Source organism: Lagenorhynchus albirostris, chromosome 5 (assembly GCF_949774975.1).
Source record: "Lagenorhynchus albirostris chromosome 5, mLagAlb1.1, whole genome shotgun sequence".
Classification (NCBI taxonomy): domain Eukaryota; kingdom Metazoa; phylum Chordata; class Mammalia; order Artiodactyla; family Delphinidae; genus Lagenorhynchus; species Lagenorhynchus albirostris.
Genome location: NC_083099.1, coordinates 32,005,306 through 32,029,142, shown reverse-complemented (window position 1 = coordinate 32,029,142; position 23,837 = coordinate 32,005,306). Strand labels below are relative to the sequence as shown.

The window sequence follows — 23,837 nt, the reverse complement described above, 5'->3', positions numbered from 1 at the left end:
TGCTTCTCGTCCCTGCCCTGGCAACCCCTGGAGGGCCAGAGAAACACTGCAGACCCAGCCGACTGGAGGGTCCTGCTGCCCAGCACAGCCAGGAGGGGGCACCTTCCCGTTGCCTCTTGGTCTGCCCCTCTCCAGGCCTTCTATGCCACTCCCACGCCGTTTCCAGATCCCGTCCTGCCCCCTGAAGCCCACTCTCCCTGCTGTTTCTGTCTGTGTGATGAGGCAGCAGGTGAGGTGGCTGGAAGAGGTGCCAAACTCAGTGGTGCTGCAGCTGGGTGCCGCCTGCCCTTGGCCTCTGCCAGGAGCCGTGACGGGCCACCTCTTTCTGAGCAGTGGGAGGCTGGCCTGGCATCATCATCCCACAGCCACGGCCTCTCCCTCTGAAAAACCTTTCTGCTGCTGTTCCCACCCCCCGAGGGCCAGTGGGGACCACAGAAGGGGGGCCACAACAGAGCAGCCCCTGAGTCTTGGACGGCTCTCTGTGGGCCCTGAAATGCCGGTCACCGGTGGCCCCGCTCCCTGCCCAAGGCAGCTCCCCTCCTGCCCTAGGCAGCTCCCCTCCTGCCCTCTCCCTCGGAGGCCTGAGAGCCTCACAGTTGCCACCGGAGCAGATGACGGCCTCTGCTTGGGCCTGGGGCCTGGCACGTCGTGCGGGCCCTCACCTGTCTCGGAGAGCGTCGTTGTCGTAGTAGATGCAGGCCCCTCGCCTTCCAGAGCACTGCGCGCCCCAGCGGATGCAGGAGTAGTCGATGGTGAGGCCGTAGAGGGCTGGAGACGGCAGCCAGGCTGGCATCAGTGGGAAGAGAGTTCAGAGAGCTCAGGTCACGTGGAGCTGCCAGGAGAGGCACCCGGCAGGGTGGGGAGCAAGCCCCCCAGCACCCCTGCACAGCTCACGGGCATGAGCACGGCTCTGCCCCACCCTGGGAACCACAGTGACTTTGGAAAGCAGAAGAGCTTTCCATGAAGCCCGAATTACTCTTTCACCAGAGGCTTAGAGGAGAAAAGGGGCCTGAGCCATCCTTCCAGGGCAGAGTGAGTCGCAGATGTCACCGTGGGCCTGCTCAGACAGATACCATAGTTCCCACACTTGGGGTTGCTAGGCTCCACTGGGTGGCAGGAGGCTCTCAAGGACACCAACTCCTCGGGTCCTCACAGCAGCCCGGAGGTGGATGGGTGTCCTCATTTAACGGGGAGGAAGGTGGGCTTGGCTGGCTCACCTTTGCATAGGCAAGCGGGGTTAGGGCTGGACTTTGCACCCTAGTTTTTGGAGGTTCAGATCCCACATTCTTCCACTACACGAAGCTGCCCTGCTGGTTTAGACAACACCCCCAGCAGACCCCCAATACCCTGGCTGCTCAGAACCTCCCAGGCCCCCTGCACTTCCCCACAGCTGAGTGGCGAGAACTGGTCCATCAGGGGCCATGCCCTACGGCTGCTGGATATTTGGATGAGCCCCACATCCTTAGCTACAGTTCCAGGCAGTCACTGGACTGGGGAAGGGCTTGGCCAGATCCACACCTGGGCCAGGCCACCCCATTCTCAGAACCACTCTGAACAGCCTCTCAGACTCTGTTTGGGGCCCTGTGGGAAGCTGCTTCTGGAGGAAAGAAAAAGGCAATCTTCTGCTTCTGGCTCTGCCCAGAGGTGGGAACCTTCAAGAACCAGCCTCTCTATTCAGACCTGCTGGCTCCCAAATCTCCAGGTGAACAGGGGATGGAAACTGGACACAAGGACTGACCTTCCTGAATGCTGTTCCCTGAACAGAAATAAAGTCCAGAAAAATTTTCAGCCAAGTCCCAGTGGGTAATTTGAAACTTGCCAAGTCCTTTTTCCTACCCAGGGTGGAATTGCCTTCTCAGGTGATGAATGGATCCCTCCAGTCTGGGTTTTCTATCTGTGGTGGCCACACTGAGCTCAAATGACAAAACAAAGGCAGCAGGTGCTTTGAGCCTCAGGAGAGGGGCTGTTTTCACCGTGGCTGGAAGAAGCAGGGCAGGGCTCTCCAGAGCCCATCCTGGCTGCTGTTGGGCTGGGCGGAATGTAAGGTTTCCTTCCCAGTGGAGGTTTCAGAGCAAGTTATAAATGGAAAGGCACTGTGGTGACGACCATACCTCTGCCACCAGGACAGGATAGATCCCAGTGTCCTGTGTCCTTTGTGCTTGTAATATAGGCCAGAGGAGCAGAGTCTGAAGGGGGGCTTCTGGGGCGAGAGGAGCAAGTGGCCAGACACGGAGAAATCCCACTGAAAAAACTGATTCACTCCTCATCACCCCACACCTCCCCCAGATTTGGTCGGAGAGGGCCTCCTGCTCAGCAGGCCCAGGAGAGACATCACCCACACACCCCAGTGTGATCATGGAAGCTGCTACGGGGTGAAGTGCAGATCAGACTCCCAGATAATAATGCACCATGCGCTCTGCAGGGATTTCAGCGTTTAAGGTCAGAAAGTGCACCCTGATCACAGATGAAGTCCCTCCACTGCAGTCACCGTATTCCCCGCTGCGGTGCATGCCCCCGGGTCCTCAATAAATCTGTCATTTTATCTGGTCCCTTTACTTAGTGTGAATCCGTCCTGGAATCAGTCCCTTTACTTAGTGTACCTTCACTGCAAGGGTCTCCATATTAGTGCCCTGTGTTTATCTAGTGCTTGGAGGTGTCCAGAAGGGACAGTCCAGCGTGAGCAGTCTGGGAAAGGACCTGCAGGGCAAGCTGGGCGTTCCCTGATGCCTGCAGGCAGCTCGTCCTCCTGTAGCCAGTCCTGATTGCTGTGCACAGTTCCCTTCCTCCTGGGTTCTGGGCTGCTTGAGAGCAGGCAGGGTTGGTCGGCAGAGGGCCCCACTTTGCTAAATAGAGGTAGGAGGAGTGTATTTTGTCAAATGGAAAGGAAGCCAGGGCTGGGCTCCGCTGCCCTTCTGCTTGGGACAGGAGCACGAGGTTTTGTTCCTACAGCGAATTCTTGGAGAGAGGTGAAAAAATACCTGCCTTCCATGTTCTATTAGGCATTCTCAGCTGCGTCCACTTTTCCTTTTTCTTACATACTTTCATTTGGTGTTAATGCCATAGATGGAATCTTTCCTAACCTCAAGTGATGGGGAAACCGCCCATATGGGATTTGGCATTTACCGTTGTGTTGATTGTGTACAGCTTCTCTTTACGACAGAGATGAGACGGGGCTTTCCCCGTCCCCACCCTGCACCCCACAGCCCTCTGATTCCCCGTCATCTGGGGCCACGAGGAGGGGGGCATCTCTGACACTTACCCAGCAGACGCATCAGCAAGAACTGTACTCCGATGGCAAATGACTTTTCCTCCTGGTTCACCACGCTGAAAAGGCACACAGGAAATCAGCAGTGGGAGGACTCAGGGCTGTGCCTTCCCCCCACCGGGGCAGCCACAGCCTCAGGGCGCGTCGGAACCTGCCCTCACGTGGCCTGGCTGGGTTCCCCGAGCTCCCGTTGCTCCTCTCAGTGGTTCTCAAAGCATGATCACTGGACCAGCAGCGTCAGTATCCCCTGGGAACTTACTTTCAAGGCAGATTCTCAGGCCTCGCCTCAGAAGAAGAGTCAGACACTCTGGGGATGGGGCCCAGCGATCTGTGTTGGAAGAAGCCCTCCAAGAGATTCTGTGCACACTCAGGTTTGAGAACCACTGGTCTCTGTGATTTTCTGGGCTGCCCAGAGCCCCCTTCAAGAAGCAAAGGGCAGAGCGTCTGGGAGCGGAGAGGATACTGAAGGCTGTGTTTATGGCCGCAGGTCTGAACAGCTCCTGTGGTGTTTACAGCAATAGAAGACAGCCCTGATACTAAGTGTAATTAGGGGCCCTGGGCTGTCGGCTCCTGTGTGCAACTAAAAGAATCCTCTACTTTGGGCCGGCTTCGTGGGCATGCGACCTGTGTGGCCTCACAGGGCCCCACCCTCCGAAAGGTCCCGTGTTTGCTTTAGTGCTCTGCTGTGGCTGGCTTGAAATTCTTAATAGTTTTCAAACCAGGAGCCTTGCATTTCCATTTTGCACTGGGTCCTGAAAGTTATGCAGCCAGTCGTGCTCCCACCCTTCTTCTCTAAGGAGGAGAAAAGTGCTTGGCTGGGGAAGGAGGTTCAGAGAGAGAGGAGGCAGGCTGTCTGGAGGAGGTACCGCCAGGCCCTGTCATCCCGGCTGGGCGGCTGGGCATGGAGCAGAGCGAGGACACGCCCTTCCACGAGGTGGGGAGCCAGGGGCGGGCCAGCTGGGGCACCAGGCTTCCCTGTGCCCTGAGCGCACACACTCCTGAGCGGGAGCTGGCTGGGGGAAAGCATTCGGGGGCTGAGGGGCCAGCAAGGGAGGGAACTCAGAAGTAATCCCCAGGTCTCTGCACACGTTTTGTTTTACCTCCATAGTTCTGCTAGCAAACTGGAAAGGGACCTTCTTTCAGCTTCTCAGAATACCCACTGGGGTGAAGCAGCGGGGAGGCACCCACTGGGATCCCCCAAGTGGGAAGTGCCTCAAATCTCAATCTCATGGACACTCCCTTAATTGCCCATAGATGCCTTCAGTGGTCCATGGACACTCCCTTAATTGCCCATAGATGCCTTCAGTGGTCCGATCCATAGGAGAAGCTTCCGTGTCTTGGTCCTTATCCCTGGGCAGACTCCTCTGGATTCTCAGCTAAATGGGACTTGGGAACCCCAGTTTGGCTTCTGATAGAGATTTTGAGTTCCTTGTACTCTCTGCCCCTTCAGTCCCGAATTAACGCTGGCTCTCTGACCTCTCTTTCCTGATACATTTTCGGCAAACCTTCACTCCCAGCCTGTATTTCCATGCCTGGCTGGAGGCCACGACTGATACAAATAAGGTTTGGGTCACCTACAATGCCATCGTTAAGCCTCACCTTCTCCATACGACACAGCATCCATTCTTTCATCTTTCCCAGTGGGATTTATCTTTAAATCATTTGGGATACTGGGGCCTCTTCTCCAATTTCACTCCAGCCCCTGACCAGAGATTTTCTAGAAAAGCCCACCCTGTGGTTGAAATGGTGCTTTGCCTCCACTACTTCCCCATCCCTGGGGCTTGACAGCCTTCTGGGAGGTGATCTAACAGGGATGCCCTTCTCCGCTGCTCAGGGACTTCCTTATCCTATTCCCTCTCCTCGTCATGGCCACCCACACACCTTTCTCAGGATCACTGGGTCCACCATGGTCCATCTGACTTGGGGTGTAAGAAGGGAAGCCCACTCAGGGGCCTTGGGTGAAAGCACGGGTACTTGGAATGCACGGATGGGGAGCAGTGGAGGAGAGGGTGGTGCTGGGAGGCAAGGTGCTCCCAGCGTCCCTACACAGTCTTGCGGAGTATGCTAAGAATGCAAGGTCCTGACTGTTCGCTTCGTGGGCCATTTCCCAGGGTTGTGGCTGCAATGAGCATCCTTGAGGCATGAGGTAAAATCTTCTAGACCAGCAGCAGGCTTGGTCTATATAAGCAGTGGCTCTCCCAAGCTCAGTGTTCCTTAGCTGTGACCTACACCCACTGCAGGCGAAACATACACCTGAGCCCCTCCACGTCACCCAGTAGGACTTGGGGGGCATGGATAAATGATGCAGCATGAGGTTCACACTGCTTGCTGTGCTGTGAGCAGCAAAGTCCTTTGGCTTTGACCCGGGAGTCTCCCGGCCTCTGCCAGCATCCTTGTGGAACAGTAACAGAAACAGGAGCTTGGTAGTCTGCAAGCTAACTTGTAAATAAGGTAAAATCCCAGACCCTTCCTCATCTCCTAGTCTTCTGGGGAAACTAGGTCATTGCCACCTAGCTAGCTGATAATAGTAATAGCAATAACAATAATTTGGTTAATAGTGATAATTAGCCAATATGCAGAGCACCTTGTATTTACAAAGCAATTTACCATATAACCCTGACACCAATCCTTCGAGGTCAATATCATTAACCCCCTTTCATCCGCGAGGAAACTGAGACTCGGTGAGATGGGCAACACCCACCGACTTTCAGCCAGTACATGGCAGAAGTGGGCCTTTGACCCTGGCCCTGGGCTTCCAGATCCTGTGTTTTTCCCTCTCTGCTTGCCAGACGGATGAGGACACGAGGGAGGCAGGCAGGGGGTGAATTATGCCCACTTGGTTGAAACCTTATTTTCTCCTTCGCCGAGGGTGAGGTGAAGGGAGGTCATTCCCTGTCCACACCTCAGGGGCACCTCAGTGCTGCTGTAACAGGATACCTCTGTCCTCCCCTCCCACCTGGCCGGCCCCTCCCTTCTGACCTGGCTCCTAGCACACTGCGCTTTTCTCATTTCCATCCTTTCCGTGGCCCTCATTCTGTCTCTGGAACTTTCCTCATTTTCCTTCCCCGATTTTATGTATCCAACTGAATTCTCCTCCACCCTCTCAGTTCTTTTAGGACTTGAAGATAAATGAGTCTACAGGCGTGCAGTCAGGCAGCCTGGCTTGGTCACGTGGCTCAGCCGTCAGGCTCTGCCCTCCCTGTGCGGGATGGAGGCACAGGGACCCCGTGAGACACGGAGTGAGGCTGCAGCGAGGGACTCCCAACAAGCCCGGCACAGAAGCCCCTGCCACTGGCGCACCAGCATTATCTCCCTGTATCACCCCAAGAACGTCCAAGGACACTGAGGGGCACGAAAGGCAGGAGAGCTGAGAAGGGGGCAGCTGGGCACGAAGTGAGGGAAGCGTGGGGAAGGAGAGGCACACTCACCGCAGCACCATCATGTAGAGAGGGTTGTGGGAGATGCAGGCTATGAGCGCCACAAAGGAGATGAGGAAGATGGCCGGGAGCAGGAAGTGGGCGCAGGGGATGGGGCACGGGCCCGTCTTTGCTGAAGCGGATCCTCCTCTCACGCAGCTGCAGTTCGAGTAGGTCTTGGAAGGAGAGGGAGGGGAACGGGGGAAACCTGCTGTCATTATTTCGACTCCACATACTTTTAAATGCCTGCTCCAGCTCTCGCTCCTCTGCCCTCCCTGGGGAGCTGGTGATGCTGGATGCAGAGGTTGGACGGGAGACAAGGTGGGGGTTTCAGGTGCCCCATGGATACTGCCTCTGACCACTATTTGGGCAACAGAAACCATCTTCACCAAAACCAGTTGTCCAGCGTGGGCTGGGCTCTTCCCGCAGTTACACCCGCATCAGGATATGTAGGATTCCACTGCCAGGCACTGCCCACCCAGTGGGGACTGGGGCCTGGGAGGGCCCTCCTCTGGAGCAGCAGTGGTTTTGTGGGTTGCTGTTTTTGCTGTTTGTGTGTTTACTGCAGGGACATTAAAGGAAGATAAAAATAGGGGGAGATAGCAGTGGGAACCCAGAGGAATCTACTGTACTTTCTGCCTGAGAGAAATTTTTCCTGTCTGCAAAGATCTCTGTCTCAAGTCTGCGAATCCATACGGCTCAACACTGTTGTATAGCTCTCCTTGGTGGCCACTGCCTGTCAGGTGGCCTTCACCTTTTCTCTCACATTGTCTGATAGACCAGCCTATGGTCCAATTACTGTAAGTGTCAAAGCAGTTATAGGGGCAAGATTAGAACTAATGAACTGGTATGCTTCCTTCTACCAGGCATTGGAACTATGTACCCTTTTTACTTTGGCTGCTAGGAAGCTCATAATTAAGTTATATACAGTGTTGCTGCTACCTCCTTCAGTCTGGATTTTTTTAAACATAGATACTTTTCCTTATAATTTGCTATTTTTTCTTGATGTTATGCTAATGGATTTTGGTCTTGATGTGCTTGTGCTGTTACTGGAAACCTGTCAAGATTATTTCTGGAAATAGATGAGTCAGAGGTAAGTAAATAAAGATAAGAAAACCACAGAAGCCACCACAGGCTCCTCCAACTAGAAGGCAACTGAGAGAGCATCTTGTCCAAGTTCTTTGTCCTCCTGCTGCCTGAGAACCACGCTCCTCTGTCCGCAGAGCTGGCTGTGGAAGCAGCCTTGTCCTGTCCTCTCAGGGGAGGATGGTAAATGGGTCTAGCCTTGCCTGTGCCCTCCACACAGGCTTAAAGGAATAAGATGCATCCTCTCCTTAGGGCATCCTCAGGGGAACTGCACAGACTTCCCAGTGCTCTTAGGAAAAAGAACATCCAAATCCTAACCTGACCCCTGCCGGCTCCCTGGCTGAGCTGGGTATGACTCTTCTCCTCACTCCGTGGCAGCCCTGGCCTTCTCCCTTTTCTCCTGTGCCAGCTCATTCATGCCCTGGGGACTTGCAGCTGCGTTCATTCTGTTCATTTCACTCCCAGGTCTTCATAGTGTTTTCTTCTTCTGGTGGTTCAGTTCTCATGTCACCTCCTCAGGGAGGCCCCCAGGCATTCTCTGTCCCATTAAGTCTCTTCATGGCATGGGTTACTTTCTAAAACTCCCTTGTGCATTTATTTGGTAGAATACAAACTCATGAGGGCAGGGACCTGGGCTGATGGGTTCCCCCCTGAATACTTAGCACCGGTGGCTGTGTCTGGTGTTTACTAAGTATTTGCTGAATAACCGCACAAACGACTGGACTTGGTTTGCTGCTGTCTGGTCCTGGGAGGCTGGGAGCCGTAGTGCTCTGAGGGCTGGCCAGGACCTCACCCAGTTAGCCTGGTGAGTGTGGGCTACCTGAGTGGGAGGCTGTGGCCGGGAGATACCTGGCCTTGCACAGACATGCCCCAGGCTGAGGCAGCACCCTGAGTTCTAGTCTCAGATCTGCTCCTAAATAGCTGCAGACTTCAAGCCAGTTGTGTGGCCATAGGTGAGTGTCGAGAGGGATTGAACCAAATGACCTCTATCACCACTTCTGGCTCTAAGCTTCCAGGTCCACATCACAGAGGCCCTCTGCCCTCGATTTATGTGGGCCAGTCCATGTGGCCTTGCAACACTGCCAGGACGCAGACAGGCCCATCAGGATCCTTCAGGGTGAGACTGGCAGTCCTCAACTGAAGGAATGCTCTGGCTTGTTTCTGCGCTGAGCATTGTTAGGCCTCAGGAATGTGAATTTGTTGGACATCGGCCAATCTTTAATTGACTTTAGGCTGTAGACATCTGGTCATGACCCTAGGGAAGGGGAGGTGGAGAGAGGGTGGGTGTGGCCCAGAGGCCAGGATGCTGGGAATGAGTGGGGTGGAGCCCTGCCCATCCCAAGTGGAGGAGCAAGCTGCAGGGGCACACACTCGGCAGTGGCCCGGGGCCCCTCCGGCCCTTACCGGTTGCTTGGAGACTATAGAGCTGACGTTGATTTCACTGCAGCCAGCATGGCAAGGGGAGAGGTACTCAACCCCATTGTCTCCACAGACCGGGTGGAAGATGGAATCTGGGCACGAGCAGTCCCTGCGGCAGGCGGGAGGCTGTGGATGTATAGAACTTGATGTGCTGCCAGCAAAACAGGAAATGGGAATCAAACAAAGCAAGACCAAAGGAAAACCTCTCCACTCCAGCCCAGCGTGAGTTCCCCGCCTGGTTAGTGTGCCTGTACGTCTCTGTTTGTCTTGGGCCAGCGCCACCCAGGGATCTGAATTATGTCTATTGGAGCCAACAGTGAATTTGGCCAGTGCTCGTGGCACCTCTACTTCTTCTGCTAGTAGGATCCCAAACTACTAGTCGTTGGAAATGCTTGGTTGGCAAATCCCCCACTTCGGAAGGGGTCGAGACAGCCAACCAGTCAGGACTCTGGTGAGAGAGATGGCAGATGCTATGGGAGAGTCACAGGCAATAATTTCCCTTCCCTTCTCTTTCGTCTGAGCTCGGGCTGAGGCCCCTTGAGGCAATCCAGGGTCTAGATGGCTCCCGTCTCTGGGTCTATGTAGCCATCACCCAGGTTGCTCCATTCCCCTGAGCTTCAACCAAGGGATTTCACTGGCTGATCTCACCAATCTTACCGTATCTGATATTCCTGATCTTCTTAGGGGAGGGTCGGGATTGGGGCTGATAAACCAGGGTTCAGAGCTTTGCTAAAATAATTACACTAATCCTAGTTAATGGGCATCTCTCATGCTCCAGGCACTGTGCCCGAGGGCTTTTCGTGCGTGCCAGCCATCGCAGTATGAGTGGTGCTCCTTTTGTGGATGAGGAACCTGAAGATTAGATAAGTTAAGTAACTTTCCCCAACCAGTAAAGAACAGTGCCAGAACTAGGACCTGGTCTGATGACAAAGCCCCGTGCTAAACTCCCAGTGAAAGCCTTCCTGGTCTCTCTCAATCCACAGCCAGAAGACCAGGACAAACCGGTGGGTGGGGGGGGTCCCATCCTGAGTGATACTCCCTTCCCTCATACCCACCAGAGACAGGAGAGTTTCTTTCAAAGAGAAAGAGAAAACACCAAGGCTGAAAAGTATGGCATCTCCAAGTATTGCAACCTCACCGGGCAAAATCTTAAAGAAGAGCTGTTGCAAGGTGGCTCCCAGGAAAAAAGTAACGGCTCCTTGCTCAGCACACTCCCTCATGGGCCTCAAAGCCCTTCCTGAACATGAAGCCAGACTTAGAACTTAAAACCATGTTGCTTTATGCAAACCGACAGGTATGCTTTACCTGCCCTCTTCCTCACCTGCCCTAATTTTTCAAGTCTGCCATCACCTTCCTTGCTCTTTCTCAGACCTTTGCAGGTCTCCGTCTCTCATCTTTCTCTGGCAGCTCAATAAGACTCTGTAATTTTAGCCGGTACAGAGTGGATGCTAAAGGTAGACAGTTCCTGGTTTCTCAGGCTCACAGCACTACAGATTCATCCTGAAACCAAACTAATTAGTTTTTGGTGCTTCTTAAAAAACCGAACCCTAACCTGATTGCTGGTGCCCCACTAGGACCCTCTGATTTCCTCTCATAATTGAGCACACTACTCAAGATCTGATTTTCTCAGTTGCCACGTAAGAGATTAGATCAACAAGGGAAAAGGAGAGAGGATAGTTGAAGAAGCAGAAAGGAAGACGTGTGGCAGCCACAGACAGGCTCTGGCCCCGGCCTCATTCCCACTACCTGCGGGGGTTGACCTCTGCCACGACTGGTGTGGAGCAGCCCATGAAGAACAGAGGGGCACAGAGGATCATGGAGATGGTGATGATGGTGGCAGCCACGCGGGGAATGGTTTGCAGAGAGAAAACAAAACGCTTCATGAGGATTCCTCCAAACAGCATCCCCAAGGCCGCAGCAGGGAGGTTCACAGCACCTACAGACGGAGAGAAGCTGGTCTGGGTGCACAGGCCTCGCAGTGTGTGTGGGCCGCACACTGAGCTGGACCACAGAGAAGGGGGCATGGCTTCCTGAAGCGACATTCAATATGATTAATTGCAATAGTAATAAACGACATTAATTGAGCATTTACTGCAGAGTTATCTTGACATGGCAGACTGCCCTGCCTGTGCCAAGAATAAAGAAAGAAGTGGGGCCCTTGCAGCCAGAGGGATGTGGGTTGAATGTGCACTTATTAAGCGCCTTTCATTACCTGGCCCGTCCTTGAACTGTGATCACATGGGGTTAGCAAGGCACTGGTGGCGCCCCCTGCCTGATGTGCTAGTCAGAGGCCAAAGGCTAGAGGCGTGAAGTCACAGCCAAGAGCCACACAGGAGGTCAGGGGTCACGCCCTGACCACCTTGCCACTTCCACATGGTCAAGCTCACCTGTGAATTGGGCCCCATAACTCCCTTGGGTACTTGGTGGGACCACATCAGTGCTTCTCACCCTCAGCTGCAAAAAACACCGATGCTGGATGCTGGACATTCTGCTTTCATTGATCGAGGGTGGGGCCTGGGCGTCCGTATGTCTTAAAGCTCTCCATGGGAGCCTAAAGTGCAGTGGGGATGGAGAATCACTGGGCCCCATACTCCTTATCCAGGTGAATGTCTTCAAGTCATTGGAGAAGAAGGAAAAAACCCAGAGGCATCTTGCCCAGCCCCCAGTTCAATCCTCTCTCTTTCCTTTGTCGCCCCTGATGATGTCAGGGCCTTTGGGAGGCAGTCAGGCTTTCAGCCCCTCTGACAGGGTGGAAGTCATCCCCCAGCCTCCGCCCACTCCTGTCTGGAATGATAAGGGCCTAAGAAATCTGCCAGGAACGGGCTAGACTGCCAACCTGGAAGAATGTCCTTAAAATTCTTTCTCTCGGGCAAGAACCCTCTGGCTCCTGCCTGTGTCCGGTCTGGGGGTTCCCAGCCCTGGGTGGGTGGCGGGAGGGCCCAGCTGCGGCGGCACCCGGGGGACTCACCGATGAGGAAGTTGGCATAGGCCGCGGAGGCGCCGTACTGCTTCTCCAGGAACTTGTTGAGGAAGGTGGAGAGGCCGGCAATGACGGAGGAGAAGGTGCACTGGGCCAGGACCACCAGCATGAAGAGCGGGCTCATCAGGAGGCTCAGGAAGATGCGGGGGAACCCTGCCAACAGGCTGCCGTCAGGGCCGGGCCTCCGGGCAGCGGTCACAGGGTCCGCGACACTGGCCACTGCCCTTCCTCCCCCCGGCCCCCCTCCAGGCAGCTCCTCTCTCTTCCTCAGGGCAGAATCCAGGCCCTGAGCTGTTCAGTGGCCTGTTGGGGGCACACAGCCACTCGGACTCCACTCAACATGCTCATGGGCTGAATGAAAGGAGGACAGGCCTGGAAGAAGTCAGGCGGAGGGTGATTGTACATGATGGCTGCATCCATGGGAAGGGAGGGGAGAGGAGAACGTGGGCCAGGCGGTGTGGGTGGGGCTACCTCTATCTGAGTTTGGGTCTCCTCCTATCTGCACAGTAGCAGTCACCAGGGCCCCTGGCAGAGCCCCTCGTGAGGGGTTGTCCAATTTTAGACCGCCTGCTTTTAGTGCCCCTCACCACACCTAATACCACATGGGCTGGGCTACCCCGGACCGCCCCCACCCCAAGCCAGCCCTCCCAGGGCTGCCGGGTCACTCAGTTACGTTTAATGAAATCCACCAGGGAGCTTCTTGACTTGGCCTCTTCCATCTTCCTTGCCTCATCTGCTATGGTGGGAGTCCTCTGAAGGCAGCGAAGGGGGTGAGGGTTAATGACCCAGGTTCCCTGCAGCCACCTTCCCTGGGCCCTTGATCCCTCTGGTCTTAGTGGCTCAGGGCTGGGCAGTGGTCAGCCACCCCGGGTGTGTGTGGGAGGGCGTCCAAAGCCATCACCACCTGTGTCGGTGAGCCCGGTGCTTGGCCACCGACCAGAACGCAGCCATGCCAGGGCCTCCCAAGATGTTATTTCATACCTGGGCATATTATTTCGTATCTAACTGCTGGCTGATGCCAAAAGGCATCTGAGTGGATCTCATCCCTCGTCTGTCTGTCATGGCTACACTTCTTCCCTGTCCTCAGATTCCAGGGGCTGCGGGCTTCTGGGACGCTCTGGTCTAGAATGACCTCTGTTTTCCAGCTCTCTCTTTCAGTCTCCTCTATGGAGTCCCTTCTTTCTTCTGGGCCCAAACCTGGGCACTGTTCAAGGCTCTGACCTGGCTCTCAGCCTGCACTTTCTGTGCAGACCTCCTCAGTGAACTCGCCTTCCGCTTCTGAACTTGTTAGCTGCAGCCTGAGGCCCCCAGCTCTGAACCACCACACAGACGCAAGGCCCCTGAGCTCTGACACCATTAGGATCCCCCAGGGGACTCATCAGCAGGCCTAGGAGCTCCCATTCGTTTAGTGCTTTCTCCACGGTGGGCACCACACCCAGCGCTCTGCGTGCTACCTCCCATTCCTCACAACCTCCTCCCAAGATAGGGACTCTATCTCCAGTATTTTAAAGCAGAGGAGACTTAGGAGCAAGGAAACTTGCCTAGGATCCCTCAGCTAGTTGACAAGTAGCAGAGCTGGATTCAGATTTGCCTCCCCGCAAAACCACCCCGATGTGCTGCCAACCTCTGAAATTCTTCCTCAAGACAAGTGGAGGCCCCTCTCCCCTCACCCCTCCTCCAAGCTGGGCCTAGATCTCACACACCTCATTGCCAGACGTCCAGCTCTGCCTCTGGCTCTGAACCTCGGCACAAATTTTTGCCCCTCTCAGCTCACTGCTGAGTCCTTCTCGGCACCCCCTCCGAGGACATCTACCCCTGCCCTTGCCTCATCTGTCCGGCAGCCATGGCCTCGGTCCTCAGCTGCATCCCCCATCTCTGCACTGGCCTCATCAGATCTCCAGCCTTCATTCCTTCCCAACTCTCCAACCTCAACCTTGACCCAGTTGCCATGCTGTCACCTGAGTGGGCACCATTCACTCAGAATTTCATGGGATCAGAACAAGTTTTAGACCCTTCAGTCTAAGGGCAAGGCCCCCACCCAGACTTCTCCCTGCTGTTTTCCATTCTCATCCTTCCCTGATTCCTTTCCCCAACAGATATGACTGGAAGATGCAGGGCAGGGCAGTCGGCTCAAAGTATGCTCTACTCACAGCCCACCCTCACGCTCTGCAGCACTAGGAATCCCCTTCTTACTCAGTCCTTTAGGATTAGACATGACCGGCCCTATCACATGCAAAAGTCAACTGCTCCAGGTCACATATGCAGCTTTTATTGGCTCTTAATTCTTTATCCCACTTTAGATGAACTCAGTGTTTCCCCAAACTACATTCCCTGGAGCCCTCCTAATCTGTGAGATGCTAACACAGTAAGGGAACACTGATGAGATACCATCTTTTGGAAATTCACAAGCACTCTCACCTCTCAAAGTTTCTCAGAAGTCCTGTATCATGAAACTTGTTTAGATTTCACCCAGAATTTACTTAACCTGCTGCAACTTCTCAGCTCTGTTTATTTTCTACCTCTACCTACTATTATGAAACTCTTATAATAGGTAGAATTGTGTGTAGAAGCTTACCTCCATTCCTCTGGGCATTGCTCGAGGAAAGAAAAAAAAGGGGAAAGAGGTAACAACCAGGCAGGCTGAGGAAATGAGCAGGCCCAGCCACCAGGCTCCTATCCATCGGGGGTCTCCGGGGCTCAAGTTAACTGCAGCTGAAGAGAAAACAAAGGACACAAGTGTTTGTTGGATGAATGCATGATCTCACCTTACTGATCGGGGGAACTTTCTTCCCATGATGCAGAAGAGGTAAGCTGTGAGCTAGCATCTTCGTCCAGTCGGCGTTCTCTCTCCAGGCCACTCTGGTCTTCTCAGAGAACGGAGGCCACTGGGAGGATCAGTGAGGTTAACTTTGGCCTGCAAGCGCCATTTCACTGGTCAATTTTCAAACCCATGCATGTATTCGTGGTTTCCAAACCTGCACTCTTAATCACTGGATGCTACTGCCTCCCAACTTTATTGATCCCTAAGAAAGGAGGCCTCATAATCCTTAGATGCTCAAAAAAACAACCACCAACAGAGTAGGCTACCAGGCCGCTGAAGGCGATGCTTTCTTCTTTGTAGTCTCCCATCCACGTCTAAGGGTCTGCCACTGTGTTTCTCTCTGTAAAGAAACTACATGGGCATGGAAGGAGGGAGAAGATAGCAGAACAGCCCTCAGCCCAGCACTGTCCTGGGCACTGTCCCTGGTGGCCTGGGAGCTCAGTTGCTAGTCTCTTTGGGACCCAACTGAGGAAGTGCCAGTGAAGGGCAAAGCTGGCTTGACCCTGAGCAGACAGCTCTGCTAGCTTTGCCCTTTCATTTGAAGTACCGGTGGATGACCCTGAGCAGATGACCTTGTGGTCAGACAGTCCCAGGGACAGGAGTCTATGGGCTCTGGCAGCATGACTGGGTTAAGGCCTGCCCACATTCTTTGTGAGACAGGCAGGTTCTGATCTGGGTGCTGGGCACTGGGGGGTGGGGGGGGGTGTTATTCCTGAAGGTCTGGCTTGGACCTGCCTTCCAGCCACATCTGGCCTGTGGGAACTTACATATCACCCACACACGCCCCACGCATTGCCCCCCTTGGCTCTGCCCGGATGGTTTCCTCCACTGGGAAGGCCTCTCCCATCACCACCTGTGTAATTCCACCCACATGGGATGCAGACCTCACCTCCCTGGGAGGCCTTCCCTCATCACCTCATCAAGCACTTTGTCTGTCCCTCTGTTACACTGCCAGCCTTCCCTGCCTTGTGGGGGGCTGGGGTGTGTAAGGCAACCTCACAATAACCATATGCCCTTGCAGGGTCCATCCTGGGGTCGGCTCCCTGAACGGTTAACTCAGTACGTGTGCTCCTGTCTATGGACTGTACTTTCTCATCCTAAGATACACAGTGGCTTCATCCAGATCACTTTTTAAAGAGCTCACTCCTGTCAACCTCAATATATATCAGGCATGTTCTAAACACTGCAACATCTCTATTTCCCTATCATTAGCCCCTTTTTACAGATGAGGAAACTGAGGCACAGAAAGGATGAAGATACTTGCCCAAGATCACTCAGCCAGTAGAGGAGGTGGAACCAGGATTAGACACAGGCTCTCTACTACCTGTGCCCACATGGTTAAACACGATATTACACCCCTCTGGATGGGAGTCATAATCCATGTGTGTACTCTATGTAGTGCTTCTTCTTTTCCCCAAAAGAGCTCTTACCAATATTTTTTTAAGCAATCAAAACCATTTTAGAATCAAAGAATCATAGAGCTCTTTTTAATACCACCACCAAGACAGGCAGCTGTGGTGGCAACACCTGAGGCCCTGCCCTAGGTCTCAAGGTTTCCCGCTGCAGAAAGTGTGCTTTCTTAGGGCAGAAAGTGTGTTTTCTTCAGCAGCGCATCCCCCTTGCCCACCCCCACCCGCTGGAGAGAGGAGGCCCACCTGTCCGCTGACTACAGGAGGGAGGGAGGGAGTGGGTGGCGAGGGGGCCGTGAGCATTTAAAGTTCAAGCTTCATCCTTGTCCTGACTGGCTGGGGGTCGTGGTCCTGGCACACACTCACCTGTGTCCACTCTGCCGTAGTCCACAAAGATCTGCAGCATGACCGAGCCCAGCAGGTACCCGAAAGCCGGTCCGAATACAGAGATGGCAAATAAGATGGCTGGAAAGGGGAGGAGGAAAGGAGGCTGAGAGGGTGGCAGCCTCGGGCTCTTTCCCTTGCTGAGGGCTTCCTGAGACATCGCCCCATCTGTCCCCTGGCCTGACGGGTCCACACCTGTGGCATTTACCACAGGCACTCAAGATCCTGAGATGTGCGGAACCGAAGTTGTTTCTCCTCCAGCCAGATGCCAGAGAGATCCGCTTGCCGGGAGAGAAGCGGCCTCCTCGGCATTTGCAGATGCTGGCCCAGGTGCGTGTTGCTGGGCAAATCTCCTTGCAGGTATGGTGTGGCAGTGGCAGCCCTGGGGGAGCTTGTGGGCCACAGAGCCTGTGCGTGTGGTCTGTCTGGTCTGGGCTGTGGGCCCTGAGGATGCTCAGTGTGGCTTGTTCTAAGGGAAGGATTTGGTCAGTCAGATGGTCATGTGCTATCTGCTTTGCATATGCTTCTTTGAGGCCAAACTTCTCCCTAAGTGGATGGCTCAGAGAACACGTGTGCCCAGCCTGTGCCCAGAGGTGACAGACGCAGTAGCTACTGCTGGTCGAGGAGCTGCCCGGTGCCTGCCCTGGGACCAAGGGCTCACATACATCACCTCAGGTACTCCCACGTCCCCAGTGCACAGAGACTGTGGGCCCCATCCTGCTGGTGAGGAGCTGGGGCCTGGGCTGGGACTCAAACCAGGTGTGTCAGATCCCCAGACCTCTGCACGCATTGGCTGGGCCACGTCAGGACCCGCCCCCATCCCGCAGCCCTCTTCAAGCCCGACTCACAGATGTACAGGGGCGAGTTGTTGGGCTCCGAGAAGTCGTCCACATAGGAGATCCCGAACGGCTGGATGGGCACCGTGCCGATGCCTGCCAGCAGCTGGGCCACCACCATCAGACCCCACATGCTGCTGGTCTCCTTCCGGGAGTCCTGGGTGCTGCTGTGGCACCTGCTGGGGGGCAGGCCCTGCCAGTGTTTCTGACAGAGCTCAGTCTGCAGACGGCTGCTGTTCCCTGCAACGAGACAGCGGGCGCCGGTCACCCCCGCCCCGGAGTCCTGGCCGCGTCAGCTGGCCTCCAGACCCGGACTTTCTCCCAGGCCTTCTGGGAGCGGCTCCAGAAACAAACGTGAGAGGAGGGGAGAGGGTGGGCTCCCTGCCCTGAGGCGGCGCAGCCCTTGTCGGGTGTGAGAGCCATCCTCGTCTCCCGGGGGTCCATTCCTTCTCCTCTCTGGGTACAGGTGGGGGGCTGGGCATGGAGGGATCAGTACCTTCCTCCCTGGGAAAGAGGGAGCCAAGGTCAACACCCAGGCTTGTCGGCCTTCAGCGTCCCTGTGCGCAGCCTCAGGCTCGGGCCCCCAAGGTGTGGTTCACTTTAGCAGGACAGAGGTCATTCTGTCCCACAGAAGATGGTGTCACCCCCAGCCTGGGATGCTCGCCGGGGGTCATGACCCCCAGAGCCCTCACTCCTAGATGAACCCGGCATTGGGTCACGCTAAAGAGCCCTGTTGTCAAAGGCATTGAACGTGCTTACCCAACCTGGCAGCTCCCAAGGATCAAGAACCTGGGAAGCTGAAGGGACTTTGAGACCCTCTGGTTTAAACACCCCTGTTACAGATGGGGGGCGAGGCTGCACCCACAGGAGCTAGGCTGCACCTACTGTGAGGGCCCCAGAGGCCACAGTGTGGCCTGTGGGCACCAGTGCCTATGGCTTTGGGGACCTGGCCAGGCTGGACTGCCCCTCCCATGCCACTGTTTCCAATTTGGCTCACACTAAACAAAGAGCACTGTCGCTTTCCGAGGCCTGACGGCTCCTGAGGGCTCCTTTCCGTGAGATACCTTCTCTTCCAGCCTTGTAGAAGCCAATGGAAACTGCTAACATCACGGATCCCTCTCCTTGGAGTTCTGTTTCACTCTCATTTGTGGCCCTCCCAGAGGTGGCAGAGCTCTGAGCTGGGTGGGCCTCAGAGTCCCACAGAGAGGAAAAGTGAGGGCCGTGGACGGGATCTGTCCATCACACTGGACTCTGCCCAGTGCTGTTGAGCTCAGGGCTACCCTGGACGGTGGGGCTGGGGAGGGATCTGCCCTCCTATCGTCCCCTCACCTCCCGCAGACACACATGCTTGTCCATCCTGGCCCCAGCATCTCCTGTCCTCTATACTAGTGCCTATGTAGGACATGTTTAAAAACCACTGGCCTAGGGGGCTCCCCCATCGATCAGGGGGCCCCTTGGCAAAGGGGGCCAAGACGCCTGTCTGGTCGAGGTCATCCAGACCTGACACCAGCCGTGTGCAGGGGAGCTGTGTGCACCCAGGCCAACGGCCAGCCCCAGACATTTGGAAGTGTCCCTCTGTACCTTCACCCTCCCACTCCACACCCGCTGTCCCACCTTTCAATTCAGGGTTTGGATAGAGAGTGGTCTAACCACATGGGTAAATAGGAGGCGCCTCTTAGAATCAGAGTGGGGAGGTAGCCTTACTGACATGCAGAGACAGCTGTAACATCTTGTAGAGTCAAAAAATAACTCGTAGGGCTTCCCTGGTGGCACAGTGGTAGAGAGTCCGCCTGCCGATGCAGGGGACGCGGGTTCGTGCCCCGGTCTGGGAAGATCCCACATGCTGCGGGGCGGCTGGGCCTGTGAGCCATGGCCGCTGAGCCTGCGCGTCCGGAGCCTGTGCTCCGCAACGGGAGAGGCCACAACAGTGAGAGGCCCGCGTACCGCAAAACAAACAAACAAACAAAAACTAGTAGTTTGGAGAAGAATATGATCCGTAATTTATAAAATGTATGCGGCCTAATGGAATATGCAGAGAAAAACTCTGGAAGACCATGGTTCTCTCAGGGTGATGGGATTGTGATGATCTTTGTGTGTGTGTGTGCTAGCCTCAGTGTACTTTCTAATTTTTCTATAATGAACACAAGATACTTTTGAAATAAAGCAACAGTGAAAGCTTTTAAATTAAAAATATTTTTTTCATAAAAATATATAGCCAAATTGTAACAATGTCTCTCCCACTTCTTATTTCTTTGTTCCACAGGCATTGCCCTAGGCCTGCAAAAGTCAGGCCCATCACGCTAGGGCTGAGTTTCTCTGCCCACCCCACCTTCCCTGACGCCTCTCCTTGCTTGTGTATTGGGCCTTTCTCTGACTTACACGCTTTACTGTAGAGATCCAAGTTCCAGCGCCAGAATTTTTAAGCTTCTATTTACTGCACAGGCAGACACTGCCAAGGCTGTGACGTACATTTTGTCCTGTTCACAGGGGTTATTGGCCCACATAAGTGGCTGATCTGGGGCAGAGCTGGTATTTGAACCCATATGTGCCTGACTCAAAGTCCTGAATGAAATCAAATCTGAAATGGCAGTTTTGAAATGACACGACACACATTTTTCAGGGATGGAGGAGCCAGGCCTGGGGAGATTCCTCTACCCATCTCTAGTTACATTCAAACACATGAGCCCTCTGACCTCTGTAAGCGGCTGGGAACTTCCTCCCAGGTAGAGGTATCCTGGAAAGGGGCTGGCTGCTGGGAGTTTTGCTGAAATCCGAGACAAAGAGACGAAACAAACACATGGTATAAAGAGTCAAGAAATTGGCTTTGGTGAAATAAGCCAGACACAGAAAGACAAATACTGTATGATCTCACTTATATGTGGAATCTAAAACAGTCAAACACAAAGAAGCAGAGAGTAGAATGGTGATCGCCAGGGGCTTGGGGGAGGGGTAAATGGGGAGGTGATGGTCAAGGGTATAAGGTTTCAGTTATGTCAGATAAGTTCTGGAGATCTACTAGACAGCATAGCGCCTCTAGATAACAATACTGCACTGTATACTCAAAATTTATTAAGAGGGTAGAACTTAAGTGTTCTTAACACACACACACACACAACAGTAATAACGGGGCAGGAGGAAACTTTGGGACGTGATGGATATGTCTGTGGCTTTGATGGTGGTGACGGTTTCATGGGTATATTCATCCTCAAATTCATTAAGTTTTATACATTACTATGTACAGCTTTTTACATGTCAATCATATCTCAATAGAGGTTTTTTTTTTTAAAGAAAGAAAAATTGGTTTTAGCCCCAGGTAGCCGTGTGATCTTCAGCAAGTTTCTGAACCTCTCTGAGCCTCAGTTTCCCTTTAGGCAGAGACCATAAGATGGCCGGATAGGGACAGTCCCTATGGGTCATTAAAGTGCTAGAAGGCTATGGTTCCAGAAAGGGGAGCAGGCATGAAAAGTCGGACCCGCTGGTTAGTCAGCATGGCTGATGGCTGTGCCTGCCCCTTTGTAGGAAGGCTGGTGTGCCTCAGTGATGCTGCAAGGGCCTGATTCTCAGGATCGTCACTTTAGTCTGAAAGCACAAAGCTGTGAAATGTTCCTGCTGAGAAAGAGCCACTCCTCACCACACTCAGGAACCCTCCCACCAACACTGCCCCATGTCCAACACTCAGAGACGGGGCTGTGGTACTGGCAGACTCACGCCCATCCCCAGGGGGAGGCCCAGGTGGCTGTGGGCTGGCAAGGCCCATAGATGTTGGAGCGGCTGGACTGGGAGCCTGGGACCTGGGTTCTAGTCCTGGATCTGACTCCTCACGTCAGTGACCTTGACTTTGAGAGACCTCAGAGGATTCTGGGGAAGGGGCCATGCACTGCAGAGGGTGGGCGGTAGCCGGAGGGCCAGGCTCACAGCACACTCCGTGCCCTCAGTGCGGCAGCCACACGGACGCCCCAGCGGGTGAGCGTTTACACGCTGTGGGCTGTGCTAGTCTTTAGAAAAAGACCCCACTACCCTTCTCAAGACCATATGGGCAGGTTCAGGAATGAGGGCAGAGCTGGTTGCCTGGCCCTGGCCACCCTCTGACCCGTGCTACCAACTGGCCAGGTGCAGCTGTGTGGTCACTCAAACTGTTGGCCACTCACCCTGCTCACCTCGCTCCGCCAACTTTGACTGAGGTGACACACATCAAAAGGGCTCGTAAATTAAAAAGCTGCTCAAATGGGCAAGTTCTCAAATGGGCATTTCTTTTCAGAAGATTCAAACAAATTTCGAGTAGATTTTGTATGAGGAAATGAGCACAGTTTGGAGTTCCCTAAAACCGTGGGCTGCTGTCACTTGCAAATGTGTTTGGCTGAGCTGCCTGTCTCTGTCTAGGTGTGACAGCAGCTCCCTGTCACATGTTGTCTTGTGGGCTATGGGGTGGCAGGGCCAGGTCTCCCTTAAGTGCAAGGGTGGAGTAAAAATCCCCCAAAGGCAAATGACCACACTGGGAAAGAGGTGCAAAGAATTGGCCCCTGCTCCCAGGGCAGCCACCGAAGGACCACACCCAGGCCCGTCAGCTCCCATGGACGATGCCTGCCTCACAGGGAAAAGCTGGGATGCTAAGACCTGGAAAGACACCTGGACACACCTTCCAAAGCCTTCTGTCTGCTGTGCTACACACATCATCAAAGAAGCAACCGCAATGTTGCCAAAATATTGGTCAAATCAAAACCACAGTGAGATACCATTTCATACCCTTCAAAAAACAGAAAACAAGTGTTGGGTAAGATGTAGAGAAATTAGAACCCTTGTGCATTGCTGGTAAGAATGTAAAATAGTGCAGCCACTGTGGAAAACAGTATGGAAGCTCTTCAAAAAAAATTAAACATAGAACTACCATATTATCCAGCATGTACACTCCTGGGTATTTACCCAAAAGAATTCAAAGCCGGGACTTGAACAGATATTTGTACACTGGTGTTCATAGCCAGATCATTCACAATAGCCAAAAGGTGGAAACAACCCAAATGTCCATCAGATGAATGGTTAAACATAATGTGATATACACATGCAATGGAATATTACTGAGCCTTAAAAAGGAAGGCTTAATACACATGCTACATACAAAATGAATGAACCTTGAAGATATTATGCTAACAGAAACAAGTCAGACACAAAAGTACAACCATTGCATGATTCCATTTATATGAGGAACCTAGAATAGACAAATTCATAGAGACAGAAAGCAGAATGGTGGTTGCCAGGCAGGGGCTGGGGGAAGGGGGAAGAGGGAGTTAGTGTTTAAGGGGCACAGTTTCCATTGGGAAAGATGAAAAAGCTCTGAAGATGGATGGTGACAATGGCTGTACAACAGTGTGAAAGTACTTAATGCCCTGAATTGAACATGTTTAAATAGCAAATTTTATGTTATATATATTGTACCACAATAAAAAATACAGCCTGGTATCCACAGCGTACCAGAGAGCACGTGGGGAGGCACCAAACCCAGTGCTGTTGGGGAGAGAGTTTGGGAAGGATTCCCAGAGACAATAGCCTCTGAGCTGAGAAGAATCAGCAAGAGACAGAAGAGCAGTGCTGAGGAGGGGAGAGCTCAGAGGTTCAGCGGGGTCGGTATGCAAACACCACCGGGGCGAGGCCCAGCTGCTCCTGGAGGGCTGCTGTGTCCCGCAAAGGGGCCTGGATTACATCCTAAGGAGAGCCCAGAGGGTGACGATCAGGAGGGGGGGCAGTACAGCTAACACACTGGAGGGATTGACCAGTTTTCTAAGGCCCATGTGTAAAGAGCAGAACTGACCCAGCCAAGAGCTACTTCAGTGGTAAAATAGGTGAGGCTGCGTGTTGCCTGAGAGGCACGTAGGGAGTGCTGATCTACTCCACGGCTGCGAGCACGGGGATGCTCAGCCCACAGCGGGTGTGTCAGATACACAAGGCCAGGCTGGCTGTACGGAAGCAGGAGCCTCAGAAACAAAGGGCCAGAGAATAAGTGTTTCTTTTCAGAGTTCTAGTTCTTGATTTTGCTGATTCTTATTATTTTACTAAAGTCACATTTATTAGAACATTGTTGCTGGCAAAATTATTTTTTGTGTGCCATTTAGCGGTCATCAAAGATTGTAAAAATGTTGACTGGCTTATTAAGTCTTTACATGGCATGTTGCACGGTGCACCAATGCCACAAAAATCCTCATGAAATTTCACCTAATGAAGTGTCCAGG

General features: G+C 53.7%; 1 protein-coding gene across 1 annotated transcript in view; it reads right to left on the bottom strand.

Moving 5' to 3' along the window:
- SLCO2A1 (solute carrier organic anion transporter family member 2A1) overlaps positions 1–23,837 on the bottom strand; it is an 80,117-nt gene that overhangs the window by 4,085 nt on the left and 52,195 nt on the right. The window contains exons 4-13 of the mRNA XM_060149816.1: positions 17,629–17,856; positions 16,763–16,861; positions 14,742–14,878; positions 12,840–12,918; positions 12,155–12,319; positions 10,933–11,122; positions 9,172–9,337; positions 6,694–6,857; positions 3,260–3,324; positions 663–786 (exon numbers count right to left, since the gene is read on the bottom strand). Coding sequence (XP_060005799.1) covers positions 663–786; positions 3,260–3,324; positions 6,694–6,857; positions 9,172–9,337; positions 10,933–11,122; positions 12,155–12,319; positions 12,840–12,918; positions 14,742–14,878; positions 16,763–16,861; positions 17,629–17,856 — 1,417 coding nt within the window. The remainder of the gene's footprint in view (positions 1–662; positions 787–3,259; positions 3,325–6,693; positions 6,858–9,171; positions 9,338–10,932; positions 11,123–12,154; positions 12,320–12,839; positions 12,919–14,741; positions 14,879–16,762; positions 16,862–17,628; positions 17,857–23,837) is intronic.